This window comes from Microtus oregoni, unplaced genomic scaffold, assembly GCF_018167655.1.
Source record: "Microtus oregoni isolate MIOR12 unplaced genomic scaffold, Mior012 000020F_ref0000438, whole genome shotgun sequence".
Taxonomy (NCBI): domain Eukaryota; kingdom Metazoa; phylum Chordata; class Mammalia; order Rodentia; family Cricetidae; genus Microtus; species Microtus oregoni.
The window spans coordinates 38,604,210-38,625,598 of record NW_024543079.1 but is presented as its reverse complement, the minus strand read 5'-3'; the positions used below and the strand labels follow the sequence as shown (position 1 = coordinate 38,625,598).

At 39.4% G+C, this 21,389-nt stretch overlaps 1 protein-coding gene across 1 annotated transcript in view; it reads right to left on the bottom strand.

The window, feature by feature from the left end:
- Anapc1 (anaphase promoting complex subunit 1) overlaps positions 1 to 21,389 on the bottom strand; it is a 74,660-nt gene that overhangs the window by 48,919 nt on the left and 4,352 nt on the right. The window contains exons 4-19 of the mRNA XM_041670188.1: positions 19,367 to 19,418; positions 19,078 to 19,178; positions 18,038 to 18,120; positions 16,710 to 16,783; positions 14,451 to 14,596; positions 14,107 to 14,318; positions 12,806 to 13,015; positions 10,384 to 10,479; positions 8,195 to 8,285; positions 8,035 to 8,100; positions 6,750 to 6,884; positions 5,243 to 5,386; positions 4,279 to 4,339; positions 2,988 to 3,175; positions 1,507 to 1,581; positions 178 to 446 (exon numbers count right to left, since the gene is read on the bottom strand). Of these exons, the coding sequence (XP_041526122.1) occupies positions 178 to 446; positions 1,507 to 1,581; positions 2,988 to 3,175; positions 4,279 to 4,339; positions 5,243 to 5,386; positions 6,750 to 6,884; positions 8,035 to 8,100; positions 8,195 to 8,285; positions 10,384 to 10,479; positions 12,806 to 13,015; positions 14,107 to 14,318; positions 14,451 to 14,596; positions 16,710 to 16,783; positions 18,038 to 18,120; positions 19,078 to 19,178; positions 19,367 to 19,418 (2,003 nt within the window). The remainder of the gene's footprint in view (positions 1 to 177; positions 447 to 1,506; positions 1,582 to 2,987; positions 3,176 to 4,278; positions 4,340 to 5,242; positions 5,387 to 6,749; positions 6,885 to 8,034; positions 8,101 to 8,194; positions 8,286 to 10,383; positions 10,480 to 12,805; positions 13,016 to 14,106; positions 14,319 to 14,450; positions 14,597 to 16,709; positions 16,784 to 18,037; positions 18,121 to 19,077; positions 19,179 to 19,366; positions 19,419 to 21,389) is intronic.

The following is a 21,389-nucleotide window of genomic DNA, read 5'->3' as shown; positions in this document are numbered from 1 at the left end:
AGTATTTCAGAATCCCCAAGATCACAGAAGTCAGAGAACGTGCTATCATCTTAATCAAGAGGCTGAAATACCAACTTGAACTGAGAAGGGAGACTGGAGTTTTTCTAACGAGGCTCCTGACATATCACAGAAAGCAAGCCCTCTGAGGACCTAACGCAGTGTCCTAACAACATCTACCTTGCTAACTGAACAAGCAGGTCAACAAGGGAACAAATCCCTTCTCCCATTAGAGTATTCAACTTGAGTTCTTCATAGACAAGGTGAAGAACAAAGAAAATTGCAGGGATGTGAGGAAAGAGGAGAGTTGAAGAATCCAGACTAAGGTTCTGTGAAAAATCTTCTTCCTTCACCCTTGAACTTTCCAAAGCAGTCAAACATAAAGATTTGTTCAGAAGATGAGACTCAACGTTGTGATGGTAGTCTGAATTCAGTAAGTATTCCCAGTCCTAAGAAGAATAAAATGGACAATAATTAGATAGTGCTAGATGGAAATGTCATTTTAAAATAACCGCAAGGGGCTGCAGATGTTCAGCAGCTAAGAGTACATACTACTTTGGCAAAGGACCTGAGTTTGGTTCCCAGCACCCACAGCAGGTAGTTTACAACCACTTGGAACTTCAACTACAGGGGATCTGGTATCTCTGAACTCCATAGGCACCTTCATTAAAACACAAAAGAAAACACCTGGAAACAGTCTACTGCCCTACAGGAGAGCAAAGCAAACTACAATATAGTCATAACTCTTGGTAATAAAAAGAACATACAACTGATACTTCCATCACCTGGATCATCTTCAGTACATTATGCTGAATGACAGAAACCTTATGTACAGAATACAGACTGTACTATTTCACCTACGACAGACACAACTAACGAATGGTCAAAGAATTCAAGTCAGTGCTTGATTAAAGATAAGGGGGAAAGGGTTGATTACAAAGAGACAACATGGAAAGGTTCTGTGCTCTGGACCACTTCCGAATATACCATGGAATCTGAGGTATTTAAGTGTAAAGCAGAGAAATGCTACATAAAAGGGTAAATGCTGCTGGGCAATGATGGCACAGCCTTTAATCCCAGCACTTGAGAAGGAGAGGCAGGAGGATCTCTGAGTTTAAGGCCAGCCTTAAACTCCATCTACAGAGCGAGTTCCAGGACAGCCAGGAATACACAGAGAAACCCTGTCTTGAAAAAGCAAAAATATAAAGCAAAAAAGGGGTAAATGCTGGCAAATAGCTGATCAATTACCAATAAATATCCACAAGTCTACACTGAAATTATGTAAAAACATATACATTTATACTAATTTTTGTATGATGATCAAAGACAAAATTAATGACAGAAAATGTAACAGATTTTATCCTTCAAAATAATATACTCAGAAGTAAAATTAAAAAAAAGCAAAAGATACTGGGAAAACTGACAATTAATAGGAATATCAGACATGGGACATCTGTACAAGTCTCCACAAATCAGTAACATTAGCAAGAAATAACAATGAATGCTTACATCATCAGATCCAGTACCAGAAGGCCTCGCTTTTTTGGGCGCAATGACTGGGGAAAGTGATCCTTCAAAGTCGGACTGAAAAACAACCACAAAGCAGACAACAAAATCATGACATTATTATTGTTAATTAGACAGTTTAAGGATTCAGGTGTCAGTTCTGCTAATTAGAGAAACGGAATAAAGTCACTAACACTCTTCACCAGCACACGTGGTGCAAATCTCTTCTTAGTCACCACGGAGTGAAATTGTGTGTGTAAAGCATTCAGTACAGTGCCTGGACACATAGGTAGAGTAATGGTCATTTATTTTTCTACTTCTCTAATGACACAAATTATATCCAAACAAAAGAACACGAAAAATCACATAAGTCATAAGAGAGAGTCAGTAGCACTCTCTGCCATGTTATGAAAATGGAAAGAAAAAATAAAATCTGGACAAAGAGAAAATAAGCACCATGAACCCTGCTGGCTAATGAGGACCATTCTGTCCCAAGCTTTGATCTAAAAAACATGACCTAAGTTTAATGTGTCAAAGTAACATGGCCTTAGCTATTTGCTTAAATATGATAAAAATAAAAAGGTTCTATGAAACAATTTTAAGGACATACAAAATTTATATCAGTATCATGTTTATGTAAAAGGCACCATTAAAAGTGTCTACAACAGCTATTCTTGGGAATGAGGGACAATTGCTTGCTCCTTCCTGTTTTCCAAATCCTCCTCAGTGAGAAAATATACTTTCATAATGAAGAGGAAAAAGGGTTTCTGTTTTTGTTTGTTTTTTTTTTATTTTTATTTTTTCTAATGGAGTTACTAGCATGAAGCCAAAACACATAGGTAAGTACACCTGCGTTTTGGGGACAAAGGCTAAGTATATTCTGTAGTGACTGCTTCACAGTCCCAAGCATGGCTGTCTGGAGAGTGCTCTCCAAAGGAATGACCACACCCACACTGAAGGCATCACCTATGCAGGTCCTGCAGAAAAATGACTCGGAGGCCTGAGAGGCACACAGCTTTACATTGCTAACAGTGTTCTCAGACTAAAGAACTTTAAATGAGCAAAGCACAGGTCTATGAGCTCTCGGACTCACCATCTACAAGACCAAGAGTGCTATTTGTAGTCATTTTACAAAGATGAACTGAGAAACAGTCCAAACTCAGGCATTAGTAACACGTGACTGCAATCCCAGCATCTGGGAGGCAAAGTCAGGAATATGGTGAATTAAAGCCCAGCCTGGGCTACATATACAATAAGACATTAATTTAATAAAAGAAAAGAAAGTAAAATGTGCTTTAACACATTATAAAGACTCAAAGCATATTGAGTATTTGAATTATGAAGTATAAATACAATACGCCACAGTACTATTCCAAAATCATAAATGCAACATACCTGTTACTGTGTCAGTCTCTCGTGTTACGTAGTTATGCAAGCACTACATTTACAAAGGACAAATGAAGAGAGCAACTGTATTTACTTACACTTCGGGTCCATGCTAAGCGATCTGTGTTATAACCCATCATGTTCAAGAGACAGATGACAAATAAACTCCATTCTGAGTGGTAACTGGGGCCTCCTGGAGCACTGTGGACATTGTACCACTTGACGAGCATCTGAACTGCTATTTCTTTTGGCAGGATGAACTTAATTGCTTGCAGACACGTTTGTACTATTAAAAGCAAACACTGACTTCAGTATGTTTCCTATGCATATATTCTTTCCTCCTTTCAAATGCAAAGGTTTAAATGACTACTATGTCAAGGCCAGCCACCAGGAAAAGACTGTCATTAAGGAGCCAATCGAGCACAAACATTACCTCATTAATGTCAATCACTTTAAACCAACTCTACAGCTGTCAGATCCCTAATTCTGGGTTAGAAATAGGTGTGTATATAGCCCAGTTCACCCGAGATAATCTTGATTTACAACCACTGCTCCAATAACTATTCATTTTTCATTCTCAAATTGTCTGAGCTTGAATAATAAAGTTTCCTCTGTGAAAAACTTCTCCATCAATAAATTTACACAAGCCACTGATTAAAGCCTTCAGATACAACATCCACACAGGCACCTACCCATAGGAATGCTTAGGGGGCACTCAAGATGCTCTGAACGAGTGAACACTCCTGTCAACCAAAACTGCAACTTTTAGTTTCTAAAGTGGCTTCCCTCACCAACTACAATTGAGAGAGCCAAGGGTACTGCCTGCTATAAACAGCAAGGATCTGCGATCGGAAATAAATGGTTCCAGATAGTAGCAGTTTTCATTCTCATTCCCTCCCCTCCATCACTGTCACTGACTCCATCTTTTGCAGCACAACCTTTTCCTCACCAATCTGCTTTATGAACACAAACACTGCAAAGACTAGAAGCAAATGGCAACGAATCATAGAAAAACCAAGGAGGCAAGTATGTCATAGCTGAAAACAAAATAAGAATTCTTAATAAATTAAGAGAAAGAGGAACCACTACAAGCAGAAACTGGGCTGAAGAGATAACTTAGCAGTGAAGAACCCCAGCTTCTCTTGTAGAGAACCCGGGTTCAATTTCTAGCACTCATACAGCAACTCACAACCACCCACCACTCTAGTTAAAGGCAATCTAATGCCCTCTGCTGGCCTCCATGGGCACTGCACTCATGTGCTGCACAGACATACATGCGGGCACATACATAAATAACTCCTTAAAAAAAAAAAAACAGAAAACTGTCTCCACCAACTGTGTCATACATCTAACTGGGAACACACAGAGTATATTCTGACTCACACATACCTAATTCCGAGGTAGCCACTTCAGGGATAGTGATCCTAACCATGGAGCCATTACTCAGTTCCTAGTGAAAGAATGGAAACAAGGAAAACAAAACAAAACAAAACAACAGTTTATTGTTTTAAAAAAACAAAACACACACACACACACACACACACATATGTAGTAATTTATACCATCATATGTCTGTTGAAGCAAAATCCAATAAAATAAAAAACTACACTTTTCAATCAGAAATGAATGTTTCTAAACAAATATGCATTTTTGCAAAACACTTTCAAAATCTTTGTTTTAATAAAGTGTCCACTTCCTCCCAAATGCTGGGACTAAAAGCATGTGCCACCATGCCTAGCCAAGTGTCCACTTTTTATACAAACACTACGAGACACCATTATCAAAAGGTAACTTTCACCCAAAAGATAAAAGCATTGATGTGCAATTAATGGATTAAACATGCTTGTTTTAAATAAAATCATTAAATAGTTTTACTAATTACTTGAGAATTTCAGATGATGTGCTTTTAACATGGTCACTTCCCTACCCCCAAACCCTAGAAACTATTGACTCCCCACAGCAACTCAGTGAGGGGTGGGCTTCAGTAAATGTTTAGTAAAGAAATCTCAGAAAATAGAAGCAGAATTAAACAGTACAAAATGATAGTATATTTTAAAAATTATGAGATAAAGAAAGGCAAAGCAGCTCAGCAGGTAAAAAACAATTATCTTGAAAGCCTGGTAACTTGCATTCAACCCACATGAAGGTGGAAGGAGAGAACCAACTTCACAAAGTTGTCCTCTGACTACAACATGTATGCGCACCCCACATACACACATCATATACACAATAATAAATGCTTTAAAATCACTAGAAATGTTCATTTTCATACATAAGTTTACACCCTGCCCAATGTGAAGTGTTCAGACAAACAGCCGTCGGCCAGCTCGCCCACCTCTGCAGAAGGACTTACTAGAGTGACTCTGTTATGAACAGGGTCTCGCACAGAATGAATGAAAGTTCCAAGCTGCTGGAAAGTGCAATCCTCATTGTAGAGAGAATCATTAAGTTTTGTTGAAGAATCCCTCAGTTCTGGAACTGGAGACAACAGAACCACCTACAAAAAGTCACAACACAGATGAAGGACTATTTGAGAATTAAAGATAAGGACTATACTTTTGCATATGCTTTGATGATTCCAATCATTCTGCTCCAGGAACAATGAACCTGCAATAGGCCAAACTCTTCACAGAAAACTACAAAAAGCAACTGACTGACTACATACATACATACATAGCTACATTGTGACACCCCTCAAATGCATACTACTTGTCTCCAGGCTTTCTTTCCAGCCTGGTAGGCACCAGTACCAGCCTAAGTTGCTCACAGAACTCAGTCTCATTTCCCAGTGGCACCCAACAGCCTCCAAGAGCACACGGTGCTGGCCGACACACTGTCACTGACACCTCTTCAGGACTGGTACATTACCCTCTTCCTTTGCAGCATACACCACACTGAGACCCTCTTTTTCTCTCCTATATTGACACAGGCTGCACTTGGCCTTCCTATCTTGAACCTGAAGAAAAACATACTTGGAACAAACCCTGATAGGAGAAACTTCTCACAAACTTACAAAGAAGCCAGGAGAACTGCACTCAGAACACTGTCATGTCACCCATCTTCCTTCAAGAACACAGTGATAGGAGTGGCAATTCCAGTGTTATCACTTACTAGCTTCTAGCTTTGGACAACTAACTTTGAACCACTGTGTATCCAACTATAAAGTGAGGACCAAGTATCTTCCAATCAGTAAAGTTGTTATAAAGCCTTAATTAGGAAAATACTGATAAAGCAGACAGTGCCTAGCATGTAGAAATGTTAACATAAGAATAATTATTGTTGTTGTTGTTGTTGTTGTTATTCTATTATGCCACTCTCTGCATATCTATATAAGTCCCAACACTGAGAAGGAGAAGCAAGAGCTCAAGGTTATCTGACCTTTCACAGCAAGTTTGAGGTCATCCTCAGGAAGTCTTTTGCACTCTCTTCTCCTGTGTTCATGCCCTTACCCTGAATACCTACTTCTATTTACCCTTCTTACCCTCAAAGTTCAGGCCAGGAATGACATGCCTCCCAGCAATGTGTACCCCGTTCAGTGGATGAAATAGTAGCAGTTTCTATTCCTCACTTACAACTCTTGACAGACTACATTAAATTATGATTTCTTATGCAGACCACACATCTACTACATCTGGGTAAATTGTGAGATCTCTAGATAGAAAAAAAGGAACCATTTTCACTTCTCCAAATCTTCAAAGAGCACTTCTCACAGCAAAAAGAATGTAGTCACCATCACTTGTGCTTGGAAACGCCTATCTGTGAATACTAACTAAATTAAGTTAAACATGGAAAGAACTAAAACTTGACCAAACTTCTTTAAAACATGATTAACAGTTGACAAGATCTAATCTACTTCTTACCTCATCCATTGATCCAAGAAGTTTACCAAGAGGCTTGGGAGTAGTTATACCATCTAGGGGTGTACTAGGCCGAGGCATCATGTTGGACATTGTCAGGGAAGGAGCCGGAAGTCCAGGAATAAAAACTTTCCCCACCTTTGAGCAATATGGAGGAGGGGAGAGTAGTGAATAGATCATATCCTTAAGTTAAATGCTTAGTCACATGAACAAATAGTCTTTATATATACTGAAGTTCATGACCATTAAACACAACACATATTTAACAACTTCTCAAATTAGAACAGCCAACTATGAATACCTCAGTATAATTCTTTTGTTTGATTCAGGAAACTTTTTTACAGAAAAGCTGGAAAGAGATGTTAATATAGTCAAGATAGTATATAACATTCCATCTCAAGAGTCGTATTTATATAAAATACAATTTTTATAAAAACTCCAAAACAAGGAAAGATAGACAAACTGCTCTTCAATGACACACACGTAAGTGCAAAGCTAACAAAATCAAGAGGCGTTTACAGGAAAGCCAGGGTAGTGTGTTGGGGAAGCAGGTGGCGACTGCATTCAGAGAACAGAATAAAGCTACTGGCAGGCCAGGTATAAGGGGATTAAGGCAGGAGATTCCCAAGACCTATGCTTTTATTGAGACTCTGCCTCAAAAACAGGAATTTAATAAAAAAAAGTTACTGGCAATACATTTTCTTCATTATTCCTCAAACTAAGTATATAATACTTATAAACATATAATATATTTATAATACTTATATTGTAGGGTTTTTGTTTTTGTTTTTTTTGAAACAGGGTCTCACTATGTAGCCCTGGCTGTCCTGGAACTCACTATGTAGACCAGTCTGGCCTCGAATCCAGAAATCCACCTGCCTCTGCCTTCCACGTGCTGGGATTACAGGCGTGCGCGACCACGTCCAGCTTAAGTATATATTTTTAAACTTGACAAAAGTTCCAAAAGGAAGCTACAACCAACTTACATAACATTTAACATAATAAAATGTTACAATGTTGGTGCTTCCCAAAGCTGCTCATCTTTCATTCCAAAACTGGGTTTTAAGGCTCTACCTACTCTCAATAAAGGTTCCAATTTGGTGGAGACAGGTGCATAGTATCAATGCATTTAACAGGGAGTCCTCGTCCAAATTAGGACTGGCCTCCACAATTGGCTTCATTTCCCACTTAACAAAAATCTTCTGCCAAACTGCATAGAAGAATCAGAGCCAACTGTAAATGATGCAGGCAGTTCTACCAAAAGCACAAAGCACTGCTTTTGACGTACCCGAACCACTCCTGTGTACAGCACCAAGTTCCCATTGCCTTCTAGTACCAACATGGTGTCTATCTTCTGAAAACAAAAAACAAAATCTCTTGTAGTTTGAGTAAATTAATTAAATTTTCAGAAAAATCTAGTAAAGCATAATGATTCGACGTGCATTTACCTCCACTGGGGCTGCATCTTTTGCATGGACATTGGTGACAGAGCCAAAGATGAGCTGGGTCTTGTCGTTACTCTCTTGAAACTTTACACAACTAAATATGAAAGTAAAAACAGAAAGAAACTAAGTCTTAAGGGTGTTATCTGGGCCAGGCAGTGGTGGCGCACGCCTTTATTTTCAGCACTCAGAGACGGAGTCGGGTGGATTTCTGGGAGTTCAAGGCCAGCCTGGTCTACAGAGCAAGGTCCAGGACAGCGAGGGCTACATAGAGACTCGGTCTCAAAAAATAAATGCGGAAATAGGTCTGTGTTCACTACAGGCAGGGAGCAAGAGGACAGAGAGCATGGGATGGATACAGAAGAGCAGCAAATGGAAAATCTTCAGGGAGGCAAAAGTTATTTTCTATCTTTAACTGTTACAACGATTACACCAATCTGCAGATAGAAGAAAAACGCATGAATCCATATAAATATACACACACGAATGAATACATGTAAAACCAAAGAAAGATGTGTAGGTCATACTGATACCAGTTTCCTGACTTTAAAAACATGCTGCTGTAACATAAGATGTTACCACTGAGAGAACAAAAAAACCACATGGGGCCAGAGAGCTAGAAGGCTCAGCAGGTAAAGCCCGACAGCCTGGGTGTAATCCCTAGGACCATACAGTGAAGAAGAGAACAGAGATACCCTCAAACGTGCCCTTAGACCTCCACTTGAATGTCATAGGACAGAGACACACACACACGATGCATACAAAGCAATGATTAAAAAAAGAAAGGCTTAAATTAAAAAAGACTTCATGATATAGAAGGACCTCACTACAATTTTGCAACTTGCTGTAAGCTATAGTTGTTTTCAAATGAAAAGGGAAATGAGTAGACAAAACATGTGAACAGACATTTCTCCCATGAAGTAAGTGTGTGCTAGTAGCCACATGAGAAAATGATCAATATCAAAAGCATCAGGAAGGGGTTGGAGAGATGGCTAGAGGTTAAGAGCACTGACTGTTCTTCCAGACAACCACACTTGATTCCCAATACCAACACATCAGCTCACAACAATTAGTAACTCCAGTTTCAGGGGATCCGATGTGTTCTTCTACCAAGAACCTTTGTGGGCACCAGGCATGCACACACACAGTACATAGACATACATGCAGACAAAACATACACAGAAAATAATTCTTAAAAAAAAAAGCATCAGGAAAATATAAATAGAAACCACTTGACACTTCATTAGGGTGGCTGTAATCAAAGATGCTACATTCAAAACTTCAGGATAAAGAGACACGAACCTTCACACATTGGAGGAAGAAATGCAAAACTGCACAGCCTATTTGGAAATCAACTGGCCAATTTCTTGAAATATTCAACATGATTTACCAGTCATTCCAACAATTCCACTGCTGGGTATGTACCCAGGAAAAGCAAAATTACATATGCCCATACAAAGATATTTGCCCACAGGTTCCTAATTCACAGTGGTCAAAAGTGAACAGTAGGCATCGTACCACATGCCTTTTATCCCAGAGGGAGGCAGAGGCAGGTGGATCTCTATATGTTCAAAGTCAGCTTGGTCTACATCAGAGTTTCAGGACATCCAGGGCTACATGAGATAAACTATCCATCAACTGGTAAGCAGGCAAATGTGACTTATCTATAAAATGAGTACTGTACAATAATGCTGAGGAAATTCTCATACATGTCCTAACAGAGTGGATCCTAAAAGTCACTATGAAAAGTGACAAAGTAGATCACCAGAAGAAAAGAAAAAAGAAAAATGAAACTGAAACCACCACCACCAAAACCACTTTTATAGGACAGGATGTAGACAAATGCCTTTAATTCCAGAACTTGGGAGGCAGAGGCAAGCAGATCTCTAAGTTTCAAGCTAGCCAGGGCAACAAAATAATAACAACATTTAAAAAAAAAAATGACTAATATACAAGGCAGAAAGCCCCTAAAATGACTGCCTGAGGCTGGGAGCAGGGAAAGACTACTTGCAAATGGCAGAGGGTCCCTCCTTAGTGATGGAAATGTTTAAATCTGGACTGTGGGCCTTGGTGGCTACACACCTCTACAAATTTACTAAAAATCATTTAATTGTACACTTACTACAAGAAAAATAGAAAGGGAGAGTAGGAATCAGTGCTGAACTTCAGAGATAATGGGAAATAGAAATACTTACCGTAACTGAAGCTGAGCCTCCACTAAAAAGCACAAGAACTTCTGTCCACATAGGTCAGTTGTTATAAATACCTTGGTGGCATGAGCGTTTTTCTCTCTAAAGTAGACACATTAATAAACTGTCAGTATTAGTTCAAAGATCTACTTCAGTAAATTAATCTTTGGAAACATTTTACAAAAAAGTAGACTACTTCCTGGATCAAGCAATGACCACGACACAAAAACTCCATGTGGATGTGGATGTGTTCAACCATCACTTCTAAAACTGCTCTACTCTCAGACTCCCTCTTTATCCACCATTTCCTTTCTCTATAGGTGCAAAGTTCTCTTTACTTGAGTACAGCCCTACTCAAGTACCCTCATCTTAGAAGGCGAACTGTGACCTAAAAGGGATGATCTAAAGGGTTAAGTAGAGGCCTAGGAAGGTGGTAGAACTCGAAAGCACTTGTCACAAAACATAAGGACTGGGGTGTGAATTTCCAGAACCCAACTAAATGGCAGTCCTAGTATAAACCCAGCAACTCAGAAAGCAGAGACAAGGGGTCCCAGGAACAGGATGGCAAGGAGGACTAGTCATCAGTGAACTCTGGACTCAATTGAGAGACCTTGCCTCAGTGAATAAGGTATGGAAGATAGGAGAACCAAGGAAGACTCCTAATGTCAAGTCCAGACCTACACATGTATATTTCAGGTAACTGTACACACAAACACACACACCACGAGGGGGGAAAAACAAGGGGGAGGAGTCCTTCGGTCAGAAGTAAAAGTGTTGTGTGGCTAGGTAAAAAACCCACTCTTATCTTTTAAAGCAACAAATTTGGATGAAATTCACAAGACTACTTCTCATTACATAGTTCAGCGAAGGCAAACATCCCTAGGCAGCTAGCTACTGAAAACCTTCAATAAACTGATTCTTGCTTCCTCACCTCCTATTTACCTTTTGTTCCACGCTTCCCTACCATCCCTCAAGCCTAAGGGGAGTGACCATTGTGGATATACCTTCCTCTGAGGTAACAGTCAGGGCCAAACAGCACCCGGAAATACTAACACTACTCTCTTCTCGAAATGTCTGCTCCTCCACCTGACTTCCTCTCTCTCTCTATAGCAGCTCTCATCACCCACCTCCCAAACCCTGAGTCCCCAGCCTTCTACACAACTCAGTTTTAACTTGTTAGGAGGTGACAGACTAATGTGAACATTGAATGAATGTTCAAAACACCTGCCCAGGAAAAGGCCTACACACTACACATACCCACCACCATTTAACAACTCCAGAATTAACAGAATCCCTGTGAATTTATCCACTGGCCCTCTAGGGACCCCAGGAGCCTGATATACTCTTTAAATCCCAGTCCACCCCTCTTGCCTCAGTCACACCTGCAACTTGTTCTGCTGTTTCTGTTTACTATGCACACATAAGCAGACCTGAAAAGCAATCACTCAAGCCTCTTCATTCTCAGCCTGTCAAAGCAAAGTAGGAGTCTTTGGATCAGAGCTGCCTGCTGTGCCCATCTTCCCCAAGGCCTACCTGCAGAACAGCAAGCATTCCAGTATCACTATCTTTAGCTATATGTGCGACAATCACTAAACGGCCATGTTAATTAGCACACACACTGGCATGTGGCTGGATTAATTAACAAATTATCAATGAGATTATAAAAAGATTAGGGTCATTTATTTCTCAAAAAGTAGAGCTAACACCTGACATAAAGATAACATTCCCTCAAAACCGCAGCTACATTTGGTGTTTAAATGAGATTGGCCCCCACAGGCTCAAACTTATATGCTTAACCCCCAGTTGATAAGCTGTCAGGGGAGAATTAGGAGGTGTGGCCTTGTGGAAGGAGGTGTGTCACTGGGTGAGCTTTAAGGTTTCAAAAGCCCACTCCAGACCCAGTGTCTCACTCTTGCTCTGCCTGATACCTGTGGATCAAGATGTACAGCTCTCAGCTACTGGTCCAACGACATGCCTGTCTGCTTCCAATCAACATGATGATGAACTACCATCTGAAACCATGAGCACGGCCCCAAGGTAAATGCTTTCCTTTATAAGTGCTGCCTTAGTCTTGGTGTCTTTTCACAGCAATAGAACCCTGATTACGATTACAGAAATAGGGATTTGTCCTAAAACTTCAAACACCTCAATTCTCAAAGATTACTATATTAAAGAAATATTCAATGGAAAAGCATTTTTAGGATCACTTTAGTATCAATAATTTCTTCTAAAATTAAGATAGTATAAATATGTATCTCTATATACTTTATGTGTTGATACCATAACTAATGTCAAAGGACATATTAAAACATTTCACACATATTTGGCAAATACTCTACCACTTAGTTATACCACCAGGCATAACACCAAACATTTTCCAAAACGTTAGCAATATCTTTCTTTGAATATAAAATTATATCCACCAAACCTTGTATTAGGAAGTGTTTCAGTCCACAAGTGGTCAATGCACAGCTCAGGAATAATAGGCTCCGTTTCTGGTGCCAAAAATGAGTCATTAAAACTGCCACCTGGAGAATGAGAAACGCTGTGTCTCTTTGGCGACTGATTATGGCTTGAAAGGTTGAATCTTTGCACCCCTGAGAAAGAGTGCACCCCTAAGGCAGGGGAATGAGCACGGCTGCAAAATAACCAGAGAGAGGGCATCACCAGGAGCAACTTGGATTCTTAACACGTGCCAATAATTCATCTTAAATCCTATACAAGAGAAACACTCATGGTACAATCCTAGTTACATAGACACTTTCAGAAATGAACAACTACTTAAAAGATTTGTCCTAATGTGCTTTATGAGAGCCTAAATCTTTATTTACAACTCATGTTAAAATGTACTCAAGACAGGCATAGAGGATCACGCCTTTAATCCCAGCACTTAGGGGACAGACAGGCAGATCTCTGTGAGTTTGAGGCCAGCCTGATCTACATACTTAGTTCAAAGACAGCCAAGGCTACACAGAAAGATTCTGTCTTTAAAAAAAAAAAAAATCACTTAGAACTGAAAACAAATCTATTTTCTCCTTCAAAAAATAAATAGCGTACATTATTCAAAGTATGCCACTGTACTTTCAGATGTGTACAAACTAGTCAGACAGTGGTGGCACGTGCCTTTGTTCCCAGCATTTGGGAGGCAGAGTTCAAGGCTGATCTCTTAGAGTTCAAGGCCAGGCTGGTCTACAGAGTAAGTTCCAGGCACAAAGAAACCCGGTCTTAAAAACCAAAATAAATAAATAAGGTTTAAAAAAAAAAAAAAAAACTAGCCGGGCGGTGGTGGCGCACGCCTTTAATCCCAGCACTCGGGAGGCAGAGGCAGGCGGATCTCTCTGAGTTCGAGACCAGCCTGGTCTACAAAGCTAGTTCCAGGACAGGCTCCAAAACCACAGAGAAACCCTGTCTCGAAAAATCAAAAAAAGAAAAAAAAAAAAACTAGCAAAGTATTTGTAGAATTAAATGTCATCTAAGTGCTGCCCCATCATGGGAGAAACAATGCAATTTTATAGCATTCCATCATAAGCAGCTTCTAAACACAACTCAAACACAAACTACTGGGGCACTGTAGATGCGGAAGTTGTAAAAAGACCATAATTGGGTTTATGCCTAGTTCCCCTAAAAACTAGTCATCAACAGAAGCCATAAATTCTTCAAAACATAAGGGAACTAAAACAGCAGGTATCCAGTGCTTGGAATATTTGTTTAGAACAAGGAAAGGCCCACCTGAGAGCCGCCATGTTGGAGATGGAAGGCGAGCGGGAGTGCAGGCTCAGAGATGAGGCAGAGCGACTCTGGCTGTGAATGGAGGAGTAATTCTGGAAAGGGGAAGGCACGGGGGATTCGCCTTTGGAGAGGCTTCGGAGATGTGCTGTGAGGGAGCTGCTAGTGGCTGCATTCCCTGCCTGCTCAGGGAACTTTAAAACAGCATTCTCCTCCTTAAGTCAAAGTGAATGGGAAAAATGAACAATTAGAATACAAAGTGAATGGAAACTCAATTGACCTCAAAACTGTACACATGTTCAGGATTCACTCTCCCTCACAGAGGAAGCAGCCTCAGTCACCCTCACCTCTGGCTTTACTCTCCGCAGAGTCCACACGGAATGCACATTCTGAACAGCATCATAGGTCATTACAATGGAGGGGTCGATACTGAGGAACACAATCTTCACTGCAGGATCTACAACATACTGCACCCGTGATGAGCCAAAAAGACCTGAAAATCAAAATGGAAATGACCAGGTATAGAACAGTAGCTTTACCTTTAAGAATTCTTTATGAAGAAAGTTCTCATTGTTCCTAAAAGGAAAGGGAACCAAGCCAGTTAAAGCACAAAACCCACTCAATGTTACATACTGACAATGGATTTTAAATTTCCAGAGTGTCAAAATGCACTAAACATGACAGAATGACTAGTTGGTCTTGGACACACATATAACTCAAAAGTTGAAGATTCATCCTGATTCATCATTAATCTCATCAGCCAGAGGCAAAGGGTCCAGGACTCCTTCAACAGTCAACCTCTTATTCATCTTTTTTTGGGAGGGCAGGGGAGTTGTTTGTTTGAGACAGGGTTTCATTATGAGGCTCTGGCTGTCCTGCCTGGAACTAGGTACACCAGGCTGGCCTCAAACTCACAGAGATCCACCTGCCTCTGCTTCCCAAGTGCTGGGATTAAAGGCCCACACCACCACGTCCAACCAATCATCAATTTCTTTCAAGATTACAATCATTAGAAAAGTCTGATTGACTGGCTGGCTGACTGGCTTTATTCTGCCCTCCAATAATTAACTCAGAAGGAGTGAATGATGTGTTTTACTTATTAAAAATGAAAAGTTTTTCCTGCTGAGTTCAGTTATTTTTCTATAGCACTACAGATCACTTTCCATATCCTTAACAATTTCCTTCTCAGTTAAAATACTGGGAAATGGAAAAAACATGATTATTCTGCAGAAATAGAAATTATTTTATAAAGAAATAATAAAACTAGCCAGGCATGGTGACATACACCTGTAATCCCAGCATTTGGGAGGCAGTGGCACACAGATCTCTGTGAATCTGAGGCTAGCCGGATCTACACAAAGAGTTCCAGCACAGACAGGTCTACACAGTGGGATCCTGTCTCCAAAAAAAAAAAAAAGAAAGAAAAACAAACAAACAAAAGAAATAATAAAACTATTTCAGACTGCCACCATTCCACTAAAATTAGAGGGCTTTTGTTTTTAGGAGGAGGAGGAATGGGGCTGGAGATGGCTCAGCCATTAAGAATGCTTGCTGCTCTTGCAGAAGACCCAAGTTCATTTTCTAATACCCATGTCAGGCAGCTCACAACAACCTGTAACTCCAGCTCCAAGGATTCAATTCTATCTTCTGGTCTCTGTGGGTATCTGAACACACGTGCACAAACCCACACATGGATATACACATATACATAAGTAAAATTAACAATAATAAAATCTTTTAAGAGCGAGAAATAGACAATAGCTTCACTGTGTTGCCCATGCTGCCCCCAAAGTGCTAGTCTCAAGCAATCTTCCTGCCTCCGTCTCAGAAGTTGCTGGGATTATAGGTACTTACCACCACCACCCATTTCTATCAAATCAGAATTCTGCTGTGTTTAGTTTTACATATTATTCGTAACATCCTACATGATCAACAATCTTTTATGTCATTTGCTACAACCTTTAAAAAGAGAGCTGGTATGTTTAAAGAAACAGGACGGAGGTTTGATTTAGCCATGGCTATCCCACTCATGCTGCAGGAGATAAAACCTCAGCGGCCTTTGGAATGCACCAGTAAAATGACCAAAGACTACAAATGTCCTCCCAGTCCTCCACCTTTACTATTTGTAGGTGTCGATTCGTGCTTGGTAAAGCCTAAATTTAAAGCCAAGCATACAGGAATACTTTAGATACATTCAAAGTGAGGATCGTCAGTAAACTTGAACAAACTTGAACAAAAAAAGTGAAACACTAAAATGTGCCCAGTAATCAGGACCTATGTTTTTATTCTCAAAAAAAAACAAAAACAAAAAAAAAAAAAACTTTAGTTCATCCAAGTATCATTCGTTTTCTTAATTTTAAAGGACAGTTACCTAAGGCAAGTTAACAAACATCAGTATCCCTCACTGACTTATGTCTTTAGTTTTACTGAGACAACTGTTGTTTTCGCTTTCAATGAATTGCTTTCATAATAAAAGTTATTTTATAACATGCTTAAATTATCTTCTGATAAAACAAGTCACTCTTTAAATAAAATTCATTTTTATTTTTCTCCCTCCCTTGATATTAAAACAGAGCTTATATAAAAGAGTACGAAAGTACACTTACTTCCAGATTTACAAACAAGTGGAGTTATTTCATCCAGTGGGTGCAGCATGCTGAACATAGTAGGCAAAGGTTCTCTAGCAACAAACAAAGCACAAACAGTCACCAACAAGATAACTATGTGCACCCTGGTGCTGAACAAGCAACTAGAAATCTACTGTTACCACTTGAACGTGAGAGCCCTCATAGGCTCATGTTTGAACACATGGTCCCCAACTTGTAGCACTGCTATGGGGGGCTACTAGAGCCTTTGAGAAAATAGGGTCTGAAAGTTAATGCCCAGCCCTGTTTCCAATCCCTCATTTCACTTCCTGATAGGCCAAGATCCACAGAGCTTCTGCTGCACAGCCCTTCTACCACAAACTGTGCCCTGCCTTCCCTGAAGGAAGGGCTGGAACTGTGGGCAAAATAAATCCTTCCTCCCGCAAGGGCTTGTCAAGCACCCTGTTGCAGCTATCTCAAAAAGGAACCTTCTAAATTCTTCAAATACCATCTATCATAGCATCCTGTTTTAGATATATCTAAACATATCTTCTTGTAATAACTCTATACGTTCACACACAGAAAGAAATGACTGTTAGGGGGAAATCTACAAATAGCAGCCATCACACGACAGAACCCAAAGAATAGCAACAGGCTTAGGACAGTCATTCACTTATCCCCCTTAGGGGTAGTGCGACTATAGTAGTTAAGAAATTTAATTTCCTACCTTGTTCATAAAGGGTACATTTTTAAATAGAAGAAAAAAGTACTTCAAGTAATGACATTCAATTTTCAGGAAGGTGGAGGGCAAGTGCTGGCTTTCTATCAAAGCAGAGATTCAAATCTGCGAACAGCTGACGCAGGGAGCACCTGCTTTTGCACACCCTGTGTTTGTTCTGTACGCTCCTCCTCTCACTAGGTTCACAGTTTACAGGGAGGCAAGGAGTGTACCATCAGCAGGTATCCACCATGACTGAGCACTTAACAGACACTAGGCCGTCTCTGAGAGTCTGCACAGATGCCAAAAGGTAAAGCGTACCACTTCTGGAACAAATAAGGAGAGTGGCAATATGTCCAGTCGTACAGTGAAGACATGGAAGAGCTAGTAACCGAACCCTGTCACTACACCACGGATTAAGGTTAGTACGAAGATCACAGGGCAATGAAGTGTTGGATGGTAGTCACAGCTGAGCTCAAACTGGCATGAAAATGTTTTAATTCTTATGCTGTATGTATGTATGTGAGTATGGACATCATTACCACCCCAAACATTTAGGTTAACAAGTTTACTTCAGAATCAACACTAAAAAGCCCAAGAAGTAACATTCTGAAGAGAATAAATTGAATACCTAGGTAGACTTGGAGGCACCTCATGTGAAGAACTGCTTCGTTCAAACAGCAAACCATATTTAGTGGCCCAAACATTTGCCACCTATCAACATGAGGGTGCGGGAACAGAAGTAAGAGAACAAGTTTAAGAAAAGGTTTCAGTAAACATGATTGAACATTCAATTTTCATGGAATTTACTGAGAGCTTTCGAAGTAACATGATCACAAACTACAGTACTTCAAAATCTATGATTTTTAACAACCAGCTCTAAGACAAAAATCAAACCCACAGCTCAGTGTGAAATTTTATTGAATTTATTTATGTGAAATTTATTATTGAAAATGTAATAAAACTTTAATATCACTGATATCATTAAATGATGTGTTGCAATAAAAAGGCCAATATTATTCATATACCTACTATAATAAAGCCAAAATAGTTTCTTAAATATCATTAAACTGACCAACATCTCAAACTATAATTTGCTTCACTAAAACACTACTTCTGTGAAAAGGACAGACACACAGTGAACTGAAAATACTAAGTACAAACTAACACCTTCAACACATAGAGATCTTTGTAAAACCCTGCTACACATGATTGATCTCTGACAAAACACACGTAAAAGGTTTTGCTGTTGTTGTTTTGGGTTTTTTGATTTTTCAAGACAGGGTTTCTCTGTTTAACAGTCCTGGCTGTCCTGGAACTCACTCTGTAGCCCAGGCTGGCCTCGAACTCACAGAGATCCACCTGTTTCTGTCTCCCAAGTGTTGGGATTAAAGGCATGTGCCACCACCACCCAGATTCTTTAAAAAAAAAAAAAAAAAAAAGAGGTGGGGGTTTTTTAATTTATTTTATGTGCACTGGTGTTTTTGCCTGCATGAATATGTGAGGGTGTCAGATTTTGGAGTTACAGACAGTTGTGAACTGCCACATGGGTGCTAGGAATTGAACCCAGGTTCTCTGAATGTGCAGCTGGTGCTCTTAACCCCTGAGCCATCTCTCCTGCCCATCCCCTTTTCTTGAATACACTGAAAACTTAAAAACACTCAAGTTTACCTGAAATGGTAAGGAAGCTATATAATCCTTCCCATCTACGCTGTGCATGTTCATACATGAGCTCTGTAATATACATATGCATTTCTCTACTTCATGGCTCTCTGAAAGCGTACAAGATTTATGGGTTATTTTCCTGCTAAACAGTTCAATCCAAACAGCAAAAGTTCATTAATGCAGAATGAAAAACTTTTAATTTAAATTACTATGACTAAGAGTTGCTTATAAATATATCATACAGTGAGATAAATATTTGAAAATAAAGGAAATAAGGTATCATAAAGACACTTACTGTGGACCTTTTCAGACTTATCCTGTGATGTAATGAAGTCACACCACAATGCCTAAAACAGAAAGAAAATGCTTGTCTAAGAAAATTACATCTAAATAATCATCTACCAGCTAATAACATCAGTAACAATGATATTTACATAATACATTTCCTCAGCTCAATATAGGTGTAATTTTATACATGCATGTACTCATACAGTCATACTTATATACTATGGAAACAAACAAGAGTAACAAAAAAATAAGATTAGAATACTTAATGCCACATATTCTAAGATGACTTATGATAATTAAATCTTTTTTTTAATATTTATTTATTTACTTATTATGTATACAATATTCTGTTTGTGTGTATGCCTGCAGGCCAGAAGAGGGCACCAGACTTCATTACAGATGGTTGTGAGCCACCATGTGGTTGCTGGGAATTGAACTCAGGACCTTTAGAAGAGCAGGCAATGCTCTTAACCACTGAGCCATCTCTCCAGCCCATGATAATTAAATCTTAAGAGAAAGGAAAATAAAACAGTAAGACTCAGTTGACACAAGTCTTGCAATTAAAGCTCAAACATCAGCTCAGCCTGTGTAAACCCTACATCCTATAATAGCAAGAACTGAGAGTTTAAAAGTGACTCAATACTCTAAGCTCATATTTTAAAAATGTTTAGAAAGCATCTCTATTAATTCACTAAATTGAACACTTAAAAATGGTTTAAAACATAAAAACATAAAACATATAGTCTGCCACAATACTAAAATAATAAAATGCTACTAAATAATTTTAATTTAAAAAAATTTAAATTAAATGCTACTAAATAAATCTAATTTAATAAAGATGTTCTCTTTCTGTTTGTTTGCTTCTGAGAAAGGGTCTCACTATGTAGCCCTACTTAGCCTGAAACTCACTATGTAGACCAGGTTGGTCTGCCTCTCAGTACTAAAATTAAAAATAATACTCTAATATCATTAACAGTAAATCCTTCTTTTAACTTTTCCAACTCCCCAAACCCCCCCAAAAAAGGGGAAAAAAATCTTTTACCTAGTTTCTTGAAAAGTTCCTTCAAAAAGTTTTAAAAATATTGCATTTGGCCTAGCACTGACTGCCCCTACCTGTAAACACAGCACTAGAGAGGCAGAGGAAGGGGGATTGCTCATGGAGGACAGCCTGAGCTCTACACAGTAAAGCCCTGTTCAAGAAAGAAAGGAATCTGAGGAAGTCACTTTAGTGCCTACCGTTCAGGGCTTTTCCTCCCTGATTCACTTTTTTAAAGAGACCAGAATGTAAACATTTCCAAATTCTTGATTCATCTAGTTACTAATTTCCTATTTTTTCTTTTAAACTTTTTATTATGGAAATTTTCAAATATATACACAAAGTACACAAAATGTATCCCCATTCCCATCCACCAACTTTCATAATTATTAGTCATCAGCCATTCTTTTTTATTTTTATTTTTTTTCTTTAGCTTTTTTTTAATATTTATTTATTTATTACATATACAATATTCTGTCTGTGTGTATGCCTGCAGGCCAGAAGAGGGCATCAGACCTCATTACAGATGGTTGTGAGCCACCATGTGGTTGCTAGGAATGGAACTCAGGACCTTTGGAAGAGTAGGCAATTCTCTTAACCACTGAGCCATCTCTCCAGCCCTTACTTTTATCTTTTGAAACAGGGTTTCTCTACAGAACCCTGGCTGTCCTGGAAATTACTATGTAGCCCAGGCTGGTCTCAAATTCACAGAGATCTGCCAGCCTCTTCCTCCTGAGTGCTGTGATTAAGGATGGACACCACCACACCCAACCTTTGTTCTTTTTCATTAGTAGTACATTTATTATTGATTTTGTGTGCACCACAGCACACCTGTAGCAGTCACAGAACAACTTGCAAGAGCCAGTGCTCTCTTTCTACCATGTGGGTCCTGTAGATTCAACTCAGATTGTTGGGCTTAGCAAAAAGTGCCTTCATCAGCCTAGCAATCTTTCTGGCCACAGCTACCGCCAAGTAACCTCCAACCTATTCTTCA